At 38.1% G+C, this 12,507-nt stretch overlaps 1 protein-coding gene across 2 annotated transcripts in view; it reads left to right on the top strand.

Moving 5' to 3' along the window:
- Nucleotides 1-12,507, top strand: part of grik3 (glutamate ionotropic receptor kainate type subunit 3) — a 160,204-nt gene that overhangs the window by 85,358 nt on the left and 62,339 nt on the right. For both annotated transcript variants that reach the window (XM_072460094.1, XM_072460093.1), the window contains exon 5: nt 3,467-3,520. In XM_072460094.1, coding sequence (XP_072316195.1) covers nt 3,467-3,520 — 54 coding nt within the window. The remainder of the gene's footprint in view (nt 1-3,466; nt 3,521-12,507) is intronic.

Below are 12,507 nucleotides of genomic sequence, written 5' to 3'. Positions count from 1 at the left end.
CGTTTGAACTACGGTGGCTTTTAAAAGATGAATGCAAAAAACATGACTAATAAACAATAATAAGTCAATAATGCATGAAGATGCAGATTGTTATCACAGCAATTGTTGTCAGAAACAGTGCCCTGTTGTTAAGGGGAAAAAATGGCTTGTGAATCATGTCCTTAAATAGGTTAACAGAACCTTGAATGCCTTGGTTATTTTTAGCCGAATGACACATACAATTAGTAGCAAGAAGACTACTGTATGTATCTTTTGTTTCTGGAGAACCGTGTTGTGTATGATTCATTCAGACAATCTCATAAGCAGTTGTTCTTTACAAACAAACCACTTACACTGAAAGGTACATTTACACAGTACAGTATTGTGATGGATAACTGGAATTAAAGGAGCTTAGAATGTTTCACAGTATGGCATTAAACCATCTTTAGCATTTATCCATTTAAAGATCGTTAAAAACATTACCTTGAACAACATTCGTTTGCAAATCAATTTGACTTAAGATTATGAGTAGTGTTATAAGTATACTAACAAGTGCATCGATTTGTTGTGTCACTACTCGACTTTGAGAATATATATATATACTTTGAGAATGTTACTCACAGCACTTTCTGTCTATCAAGTTCTTTGTGTTTTCCATAACTTTAAACAATTGTCACTCAGCAGCTGCTTATCACAATTCACAGAAATTTCAAATAATGGCGGCTTTACTTTTGAAATTGTTGTTTTGACAAAGAACCCCTAGAGGCCATATTTACATACATTGCAATTTAAGTACTTTGAGCTCTTGTTTTGGTACATAATGATTGGCAGTCAACAAAAATCTGTCAGTGTTTTAGCGGCGATGTGATGCATGTGTAGGTGTATTGCAGCGCTATACATGTCAGAATTATGCTGGTGGATCCCCTTTTTCCTCTCTGCCTTGTCACTTTGTGTTAAAATGTTTATTAAAGGCGACATCTTCTCCGACTTACTCAAATAACGGAAGTTAGGGAGATTTAGGGTGACACAAAGGTGCTCTCGGGCAGGCGGGACGGCAGACACACAGGGATGGATGGGCTCTGGAGAGAAAGAGGAGGACGGGGACTGTTGTGAAAACTGTTGTCAGCATATTATGTCATATTACACTGTAGAACATCCAGAAAATCTCTGTTAAAATGATTGAATTAGATTTGGAGATTGAAAGTATGGCATAGTGTATTACAAAAATGACTTCAAATGGTTTAATCTTTCTCCATTACAGAATGGCATACTGAATATTGTGAAATACATATGAAAAGCCCTATTGGGACAGGATTAGAGATGTTTGTTAAATTCAAATTACCTCACAAGTTTGATTGTGTTTTATTGTGAGCATTCGCACGGGATACAAGCAATGTTAGTAATTCACTCCTTTTTTACAAACTATAAACACATGGAAAGATGACAAGAACTCATAAATGTTCAATTCAGCCATGTTGCCTGCGTTTCGTCTATCTTCTAATTGCGTTTTATTTTATTTTTTTGCGTCATGTACCTGCACGTTGCTCCTCATGCGATCATATGACATTCGTAGTTATTACAATTTACCCGATTAATCAAGGTAAAACTAATCCCCACCCATATTTTACCCATGAATATATGTACGACACTAATAACAACCTTCTCTTACTTGAGAAACTACTGAAAATATTGTTATAGGACATTATACATTATAAAATAGGTTCTAGAAGCAATTCATATTCCATCTCTTCAATAATATTTCAGTTTGCACCTAATTTCTAAGAACCATAAGGGACTCCTTGCTCTTTGGGGACCTACATTTGGGTCCCAATTACTGCTCTAACACACTATTAAAACTGGGGAGATTTATCTATAATTACAAAAGTCCAATATGTAAATAGTGACGCTCAGCTGTGACTGTCAGAAACATGTTTTTGCCCTCTGTCTGGTGCCACATTATGTTATTCATCCGTCATGTCCCCGCTCACATGACAGCGGCGTCTGTGCAGAGACAAGCTCCAGCACCAACCACTGGGTCAGGAAGTCTTCCAATAGCTCTTAGGACTGGGACTGTTCAGAACCAATTCCAGACTTTCCTTAAAACACAGACACAACTTACCGAAAAGAGATCCAAATATGTTGTGTAACTGTCATTTATTCTTCAACTAACTTCAGAATTGAAGCGTTATGAAACATTCTGGGTCAGCAGCGCATTGTAAATAGTCTGTATCGATTTAGCCCAGAACTCTGATTGATATTCTGCAAATGAAACCCAATTCAGTCACATTGGGACCTGCTAACTCCCTTCTTGAGACCCTCCATATAATGAGCACTAGTTTGTGTACCGGAGTAGCAATTGACACAATAATAAACAAAAAAGGTGACTAGAGTATATGTATTTTTGAGTGTAATTGGTAGAGAAATTATTGCTATTGAGGAAATCCTGATTCATTGATCATTTCATTCCAGTTTATTTGCAAGACATACATTTGAGATGATATTGTCAGTACCAAGTGGTCAGTAAAGCAGGACTCGATTTTGTGAGTTAAAAACATAATAATGACCATTAAAATAGAGCATTTAACTCCGGGCAAAAGACTCACTTGGAACTACAGCATAGTTTGGTTTGGGATCTTATGCCGGACTCTGGACTAATCAGATTTTGGTCTCAACATGTTAAAGCTTAGTCCGCTTACTTATTTTCATAAAACGCACAAGAAATTTGAATGTATTTATTTACGGTAGTATAATTGTTATTATCATTAAAAAGCGCATAGTAGTACACACTAAAATCGTTTCCAGCTCCAACGAATCGCACAAAGTTTCAGTGCCCCGTTTGGTTCGACATGCACAAATATATCTGTGCATTCGCTTTCACAAGTGCGTCGCTTCTTATTTACATAACCTTGGCTTTTTAAGCAACAGATGGTACAATTAAACGGGAAGCAGAAGCGCCATGGGAATGCGCTGTCTTTGAATGTAGATGGAGTGAAACAAGTGGCAGTAATAGAGTGCTCCGATATGAGGCAGAGATTAGCCAGCCCTTTTGCTTTTTCAAAAATACCACAAAATAGAGGGTAAATAGATTTTTTTTTTTGCTGTTATTATTATTATCTATTTATTCTATCTTATACCCGTCCAACCGAATAATGTAAAATGTGATTTAAAATGTTCTGAGTTTGCACATTTCAAACACACTGAGTTTGTAAATTAGCAACGTACCATTTCTTTTGTGAATAGTTGCCTAGATAATGGTTGATATTCTTAAAGTAGCCTATACAATATCAAGTGACGGATTATTCTTTATTTAAGTATTATTTAAGAACAACAGAAAAGAAAAAAAAAACAGGTAGAAAACAATGCCAGTCTTATGCAAAATGAAACACTCTGTGCCTGATTATGAACAATGTGAAAAGACCATGTTTCAGAATAACCCGTTGTTTTAATTGAGCCTCATTTTAAGAGCATCATGTGCATGTGTTTCCAGGCGCAGACCATGGGGATGATGACCGAGTACTACCACTACATCTTCACCACTCTGGTAATGTACCGCACTTGTGAACACAAATCCACTCTCGTTTGCTCCCTGGTGTGGGGCATCTTTTTAGTAAGTTTTTGATGAATAGTGGCTAATTGCCGTTGGGGTTGGGATGCATCTCATAATATCCATTGTGCATAATAAGCTGGAGTCATAATGGGGCCGTCAGTGCGTCATACAGTGAACAGGTCCTTGTTGTGCGGAAAAGGTAGATCAGGAGCTGTGACTAAATATAACTGCTAATTTTGAGTCCTTTTGAATCCTGTGAGCAATATCCAGGCTTGTTACTTTCGATTAAATGTACCTTTTTAAATAGTAGCATACAGTACATAAACACATGACAGAAAATGATTTATATTAGTGACAAGACTGTAGAACTTTCTGTATTACAACATCTCTGGATTTCAACATGATTTATTTTACCTGCTCCATCTGAATATAATATTTTGGGCCAAAAAACGTTTTGATTAAAAGCCAACTTTAATCAAATGAATGCATTAAAATATTTACAGTGGCTTTTAAAACATCTATCACAAAACTAATAAATGGGTAATTTAACTAACATAGCTTCAAACTTAATAGTTTCATATGCTATTATTTTCCCTCCAACATCAAGTTTTTGTATGAAATAAAGATTACAATAGAAGCTTAGCATAAATTCTGATGTATAATCCCCCATTTGTCCAGTAGTGAGCCACAGTAGAAAAAGGACAATGTTTGTTTTTAAATCAAGACATTTTGACGTCAATCCGAAAACAATGAGACCTGTTGTGTTCTTAGTAAATATTATAAGGCTGTAGCTCATATCTGTAGGCTTTCATTTGTATTGCTGCCCTTGCTGACAGATGTGTTCTCTGGACCTCCTGCTGCGTCTGCCTCAGGTCTTGTCTGTGGTCAGACTCACTCCCTGTGGATGTGACTGAGGAGGAAAGTGTGCTGTGCTGTTCCCTACATTCTCTGTGACTGTCTTCCCTTTCTCTCCCTCGTCCCTCTCTACATCTGTCTGTGTGCGTCTCAGTGTGGACGCAGGCGCTCTGTTGTGATGATGGGATATGACATGGAGGTCCGGGCATGATGTGTGTCATCTGTCACGCCTGACAGCGTGGACCTCGAATTCATCTACCATGTTGCCATAGAAAGGCTATTGTTTTGTGTTTTTCTTTGGAAGAGAAAGAGGATTCAACCTGAATAGGGTGTGACTTTTTCAGTAGTAGCTTTCCCATCAGATTTACTGCGGCTTCTTTGAACAAACTACTATTTCACTGTTTTATTCACTACACATTATTACCGTATTTTCCAGATTATAAATCGCTCAGGAGTATAAGTGGCAAAACCAAACAATGCAAAATAGAGAAGAAAAAAAACATATATCGCATTTTTTTGGGAAATTTATTTGATAAAATCCAAGACCAAGAACAGACATTTCTTCTTGAAATGCAATTTAAAATAATAACAGATCAGAGAACATGGTGAATAGGTTTACGTATGCTAATGTAACACCTTCAGCTACATGACGCACAGACCACCAACTGTAACGAACTGTCATAAGTGTCTGGTATGTTAACAGTTATTCAGATAACTATAGCATAAAGAACAAGCTAACAAGTTTACCAAAGCATCAGTATTACCCCAAATCACTAAATCCATTGAATTCTTCTTTCTCTGTGTCACTTCTAAACAACTCCCCAAACTCTTGAGGAAGAGGAAGTGCAGATTCTTCTTCTGCGTCGCTTAGAGCCTAGAGCGCCCTCTTGTGGTCGTCAGTGTGAAAATGATCAGCATGTGACATGCGGTTGCCAGTGTGAAAATAACAAGTTAATAATATCACATATAAGTCGCTCAGGAGTATAAGTCGCACCCCGGCCAAAACTATGAAAAAAGGTGCAACTTATGATCCGGAAAATACGGTAAACTTGTATTTTCAAAGTAGACCAGCAAGTCCACGCTTTAGGGCTTTGCAGATTGATCGGAAATATCCAACACAAAAAAAAAATGAGTACTGGTATTACAGGTTTTTACTTCAATAATTGGATTCCCTTATTTGCCTTTTCCCCCCTCACGTTTTTCTTACATTTAGAAACAGTTTTGGCTAATTTGATCATCAGCACGCAGCTCCCCTTTATCAATATAGCAAGCAACCTGACTTTGTCTCTTTCCTCCTCGCTCACAGCCTCAGAGCCGGGGTCATCCCGCTACCCGGGGCTCAGAAATGGAATATGCGTTATAGAATAAAGATCATTTTAAAACTATAACACAAAGTTGTATTACTCAAACTCTTAAAAGGCTGAGGAGGGACACATGCTGCCGCTGAATCAACTGAGACATGCACAAGTCCAAACACTTCAGACATAATTTATAGAAGATTAGACATTCCCTAAATGTGTGATTCAATTGTGTGAGTTTTTTGCAAACTTAATTTCCTAAAGGAATAATTACACTTTGAACAATTTAAACTTAATTTAGCATATCTGTTAACCATTTCAATGTTAAACCCAAGTAATCGTAAAGCCCTGAATATTGAAACCATTTTAGCAATTTATTAAAAAGGCAATGGAGCAAAATGTGTGGGCTATAAAAAAATATATATATATATTATTTGTTTATATATCAGAAATATAAAACTATTACATATTCCAATTAATATATTATCAGTCTTGCATTGCAACAATAAAGTATTTCTCACAAAGGAAAATAAGTTAACACGTCTATCTTTAATTTTCCCTGCCAAAAGAAAGCAAAACATTCCCCACCACTTAGAGCTTAAGCAGACAAAAAACTCACTCTTGGATCAACTTTCAAACATGAATTACTTATGATGTGTTTGGCAGCTCCGCTATCTCTCACACGAGGATAGCCAATCTTTGTACAATCTGACCGTGAATATATCTTAAGCTGCTGTACACCGTCACATTGACAGACACACTATTAAGGAGATTACACCTATAGCGGCTCGGTTTGATCCAAAATGATGACTACTCGGATCACAAACTGCACGGCGCAATTTCCTCTGGATTGAGCTCACGATGTCTGTTTTTTTTATGGTGAGCGCGAAGGTAAAATGCAGAATTATCAGAGCATGAACAGCCAACAGCACCATGGTATGAGGCAATAACGCCCTTGTCCTCTGAAATGGCTTTGTCAACAACCCTCTTCTCACCATTCACCAGAAGAACTTTGCATAGAACGTGCTAATATTAATGCACTGAACTTATAATTGGTACAAGTAACTTTTCTGACATCCTAAAAAGAATTACAGGACAAAAATGTCACGAAAGATGAGCTGCGTGTTTTTTTTTTTGTATGCCAAATAATTGTGTCCCACTTAGTTTGTATTCTTAGCTTCAAACAGGAGGATTGTAACCTGATCTGATGTATCTGACGGCACAAAATGTCAAAGAGAAAAACGGTGATTCACTTTGATCCCACAAATAAATACTACTGTAAAGAATTCTAGAAGACAGAAAAAAATCATTGGACTGGAGTAGTTAACTTATGGTTTGAGATGTTTTGGTATTTTAACTTGTCAACAGCTTGACTTTTAGCAAACAAGAAGGACCAAATCCATGTGGTATTAAATTGAGAATTAGTATATATATATATATATATATATATATATATATATATATATATATATATAGTATTGTAGAAAAAGCTTCAGTTGTAGTCATCTGGACTCAATTAGAAAAATAGACGTTTCGACTCTCATCCAAGAGTCATTGTCAATAAAAGAATTTAGGTCGAGAACTCCGATATTTATACTATTCTGTGGTAAGTCCAGCCCATTGGGAGGAGCCTTCCTGAAGAGGAAAGAGTTGTTTGTTTCAACAGAAACTTACCCTCTTACTAGTTCTGTTGAAACAAACAACTCTTTCTTCTTCAGGAAGGCTCCTCCCAATGGGCTGGACTTACCACAGAATAGTATAAATATCGGAGTTCTCAACCTAAATTCTTTTATTGACAATGACTCTTGGATGAGAGTCGAAACGTCTATTTTTTCTAACTGAGTCCAGATGACTACAACTGAAGCTTTTTCTACAATGGAACACGCCTGGACGAATGAGGGATTACACCGACATATATACATATACATATACTACATTGTGAAATTGATTTGATAGTTATGCTAACTTTGAAAATAGGGTGATTTTAACTCAAAGTCAACCGTTTTCTGTGGGCCACAGGTTGTGTCTAAACTCTTACATCTGACACAGCAGCGAGGACTGGCTGATTCATCTGATTGTAGGCAGCCTACTGTGAATATGTTCAGTGTCATAATGGAGTGCATGTCTCAAACTCACCACTTTTTATTTGACTATAGCGTCATAAATACAAGATATCAGGATGTCTGAACACAGACTGTAAGCCTGAAGAGTTTGTGAGGCACATGAGAAGAGGACAGAGGAATAACAACATAAACCTGTGTTTAGGCTTATATGAGCTAAAATGCACAGGAACACATAAAACTAGAGTTTGGAGGCCAGAACTTAAGATGGCATTCCAAATCTCATTGGGAAAACCAGAAAGTATGGGGTAAACCAGATTTAAACTTCTGGTTTAGTTTAGGCTTTTTTGGGCCGTATAGTCTCAATTTTGACAAGATGTGTGCACAAATGTGAACACAGCTTATACAAACCATTCTGGTAGCTACTGCCAGCTTTACCTCTAGCTCAATTTGAGAGGCACAACATCGAACAGGTGAAATATTGATTTAAGAACACACTGTATCGTACTACATTGTATCTGTGAGTGAAATAAATCTAGCAGGGGCAGGCAGCATTCTTTAGTGAGTGTCTTCCTCGCTCTCTCTGCTCCGGCCCCACAGGGTGCTAATGAAATATCTATGTTGATCCAAATGTTTTTTCTCAGCCCGCGGCCCATTTTGCGCGACGCGTGTCAACATATGACTTCACACTCCTGACTCGTACAATAGATGTCCCACAAATTACACCGACTCAAATTCAATTGCTTTTTGCTTCAGATGTTGCCAGGGGAAAGCTTCTGCTGAATTATTCATAATGCCACTGTTTGATTTTTGCTGTAATAGTTTGTGATATAAGCAAAGAAATTCCCAAATAAGAGTGATGCGTTTCATCATTTTAGTGCACTGTTTATGAATATGTTTTTATTACTTAAAAGTCTGCGCGCAAGGTCTTAACTTCCATCTCATTAAATTAATCTTAATGACTGCTGATTAAATACAAATATAAATTTGAAAACTGTTGGCTTTGTGTGGCATGTTTAAAGGAGATATTTTATGCTAAGTTGCCTTTAAGTGCTTTTTTACCCTCCTCAAAGATCAAAACCTCCCTCAAAGTTTTATTTTGATTGATTCATGTATATTTAAATAATCCTGTGTTGACTGCTCAGGGACTGCTCTATCCCTATCACCTATCCCTATCACCTATCCCCATCACCTATCCCTATAACCTATCACCTATCACCTAACCCTATAACCTATCACCTATCCCTATCACCTATCCCTATCACCTATCACCTATCCCTCTAACCTATCACCTATCCCTATCACCTATCCCCATCACCTATCCCTATAACCTAACCCTATCACCTATCCCTAAAACCTATAACCTATCCCTATCACCTATCCCTATCACATATCCCCATCACCTATCCCTATCACCTATCCCTATCACCTATCACCTATCCCTATCACCTATCACCTATCACCTATCACCTATCCCCATCACCTAGGCAAGGCAAGGCAAGGCAGGTTTATTTGTAGAGCACATTTCATACACAAGGCAATTCAAAGTGCTTCACACAGCAGGAAAAATGCATTCAAATCACAAAGAAATTACAGAAACAGAAATACAATAAAATTAACTAAATTAAAAATTATCAATCCAACTGATTTTCTAAACTAATAAAATCACAAACAAAAGAGAAGAGTGCAAAGAAAAAAAATGTTTCAGTCATATGCGCAGCTAAACAAAACTGTTTTTAGCTTAGATTTGAACATTGTCAGAGTAGAAGCCTGTCTCACATCTTCAGGAAGACTGTTCCAGGTTTTAGCTGCATAAAACTGAAACGCAGATTCCCCATGTTTTGTCCTGACTCTGGGCACCAGCAGGAGGCCGGTCCCTGAGGTCCTCAGAGTCCGAGATGGTTCATATGGCACTAACATATCCAAGATGTACTTTGGTGCTAGGCCATGGAGAGACTTGTACACAAGCAGAGCTGCTTTAAAGTCTATTCTCTGAGCCACAGGGAGCCAGTGCAGAGACCTGAGAACAGGACTAATGTGATCATACTTCCTGGTTCTAGTCAGGACCCGAGCAGCAGCGTTCTGGATGTACTGCAGCTGTTTTACAGCTCGTTTGGAGAGGCCAGTGAGCAGGCCGTTACAGTAGTCTAATCTACTGGAGACAAACGCATGGATAAGTTTCTCTAAATCTGGTTTTGACACTATATTTTTGATTTTGGCAATGTTTTTTAGATGGTAAAAAGCTGCTGATGTTATTGATTTGACGTGGCTATTAAAGTTCAAGTCTGAGTCCATTATTACCCCCAGATTTCTAACTTGGTTTGTAGGTTTTAGAGCGAGACTCTGGAGGTGACCGCCAACACTTTCTCTTTGTTTCTGTGGGCCAAAAACGATTATTTCAGTCTTGTCTGAGTTCAGCTGGAGAAAGTTGTTTTGCATCCACAAACTGATCTGTTGGATGCAGTGACAGAGTGAATCTACTGGTCCATAGTCACCTGCCGATAAACATAGATCTGAGTGTCGTCTGCATAATTGTGATAGGACACATTTTCACTGCGTATCAACTGACCTAACGACAGCATGTAGAGGTTGAACAGAAGGGGACCCAGGACTGACCCTTGGGGCACTCCACAGGTCAGGGTCATGTGGTCTGAGACACAGCTACCAATTTCAACAAAGTACTTCCTGTCTTCCAGATAGGACCTTAACCAGTTTAGGGCAGTGCCAGTGATGCCCACCCAGTCCTCTAGTCTCTGTAAGAGGATCCCATGATCGACAGTGTCAAAAGCAGCACTCAGATCTAACAGAATTAAGACTGAGGCTTTGTCCGTGTCAGTGTTCAGGCGGATGTCATTTGTCACCTTGACAAGAGCAGTCTCAGTGCTGTGACGAGGTCTAAAACCTGACTGAAAAACACCAAATGAGTTGTTTATTAAGAGGAAATCTGTGAGCTGTTGGTAAACAACCTTTTCAAGGACTTTGCCCCAAAATGGCAGATTAGAGATGGGCCGGTAATGACTCAGTACTGCGGCATCAAGACTGCTCTTCTTTAGGAGAGGCTTTATGACCGCAGTTTTCAAAGACATTGGGAATGTTCCAGATTGAAGCGACATGTTAACTATGTGAGTGAATGGTGCTAACAAACTGTTCAGCACAGACTTTAGAAATCTGGTGGGTAACACATCAAGGCAGAATGTAGATGAACTCAGACTGGTGATGATCTCATGGACAGTTTTGTCAGTTACTGGTGCAAAGTGAGTTAGCTCTAAGTGTCTTGGTGGTTTTAGGGTAATTTTTTGCATTGTGGGATTTATAGCATTTTTAATGCCCTGAACTTTGTCATTAAAGAATAATGCAAACTCATTACACTTGGATGTGGAAATGAGTTCTAACGGCAGCTGAGCTGAAGGGTTTGTTAATCTGTTTACTGTGGCAAACAGGACACGCGAGTTGTTACTGCAGCTTCCAATTATTTCAGAAAAATATCTTTCCCTAGTTCTACATAAGATTAGGTTGTACATGTTCAGCTTTTCTTTGTAAATCTCTTTTTGAACCTGGAGCTTTGACTTGCGCCATTTCCGTTCGGCCCTGCGGCACTCCCTTTTCTGTGCCCTGACCGAATCATCATTTCTCCACGGCGCCTTCTGCTTATTTTTAACCATTTTAGCCTTTATAGGGACGATGGTGTCCAGAACATTCAAAACACTAGATGTAACAGAGTTCAACAAATCATTTACATTAGAACATGAGACATTTTCAAAGTGTATCATTTCCATAAACAGTGCACCTGAGACATCACTTATGTGTCTCCTCTGAACAACTGCAGGACCAACCGGAGGTTTGGGAGAAACAGACAGGTCAAAGAAGACACAGAAATGATCAGACCTATCCCTATAACCTAACCCTATCACCTATCCCTAAAACCTATACCTATAACCTATCCCTATCACCTATCCCCATCACCTATCCCTATCACCTATCCCTATCACCTATCCCTATAACCTATCACCTATACCTATAACCTATCACCTATACCTATAACCTATCCCCATCACCTATCCCTTATCACCTATCACCTGTCACCTATAACCTATAATCTATCACCTATAACCTATCACCTATAATTTATCACCTATAACCTATAATCTATCACCTATACCTATAACCTATCCCCATCACCTATCCCTTATCACCTATCACCTGTCACCTATAACCTATAACCTATAATCTATCACCTATAACCTATCAACTATAACCTATAATCTATCACCTATAACCTATCACCTATAATTTATCACCTATAACCTATAATCTATCACCTATCACCTATCACCTATAACCTATAACCTATCCCTATCCAGTAGTGACTTGTTTACTTGTTAATATAATTTTGTCTAATGTATGGACTTTGCACTGGTGGCAAAAACATGGCACATTTTTTGGTATTTGATTCCTAGCTCTATATACTTACTAAAAAAAATCTTGTTGAAAATCATTATATAGAAATGTGTCAAAAATGCAAACACTCTAAAAGGAAATCTGCTGCTTGCTTTGTGGAATGCCTCCGTAAAACGGCGAGGTCGACAGCAGAGATGGACAATTTAGGTGTTAAAACAAATCAAAATCATCACAATAATCTTAACAATCATAGTAATCATAATACTAATATGTCACATTAAAATGTATTTGTTGAATTTGAATTCTGTTTCAGTTTCTACTCTAAGGCTTCGTTTGTGAAGTAGACTCTGTGCATATTGTACCAGCTGTC

Source organism: Eucyclogobius newberryi, unplaced genomic scaffold, assembly GCF_026437365.1.
Source record: "Eucyclogobius newberryi isolate DKJ021-1_F unplaced genomic scaffold, fEucNew1.0.hap1 SCAF_3, whole genome shotgun sequence".
Lineage (NCBI taxonomy): Eukaryota > Metazoa > Chordata > Actinopteri > Gobiiformes > Gobiidae > Eucyclogobius > Eucyclogobius newberryi.
This window is presented reverse-complemented; position numbering and strand designations above follow the sequence as displayed.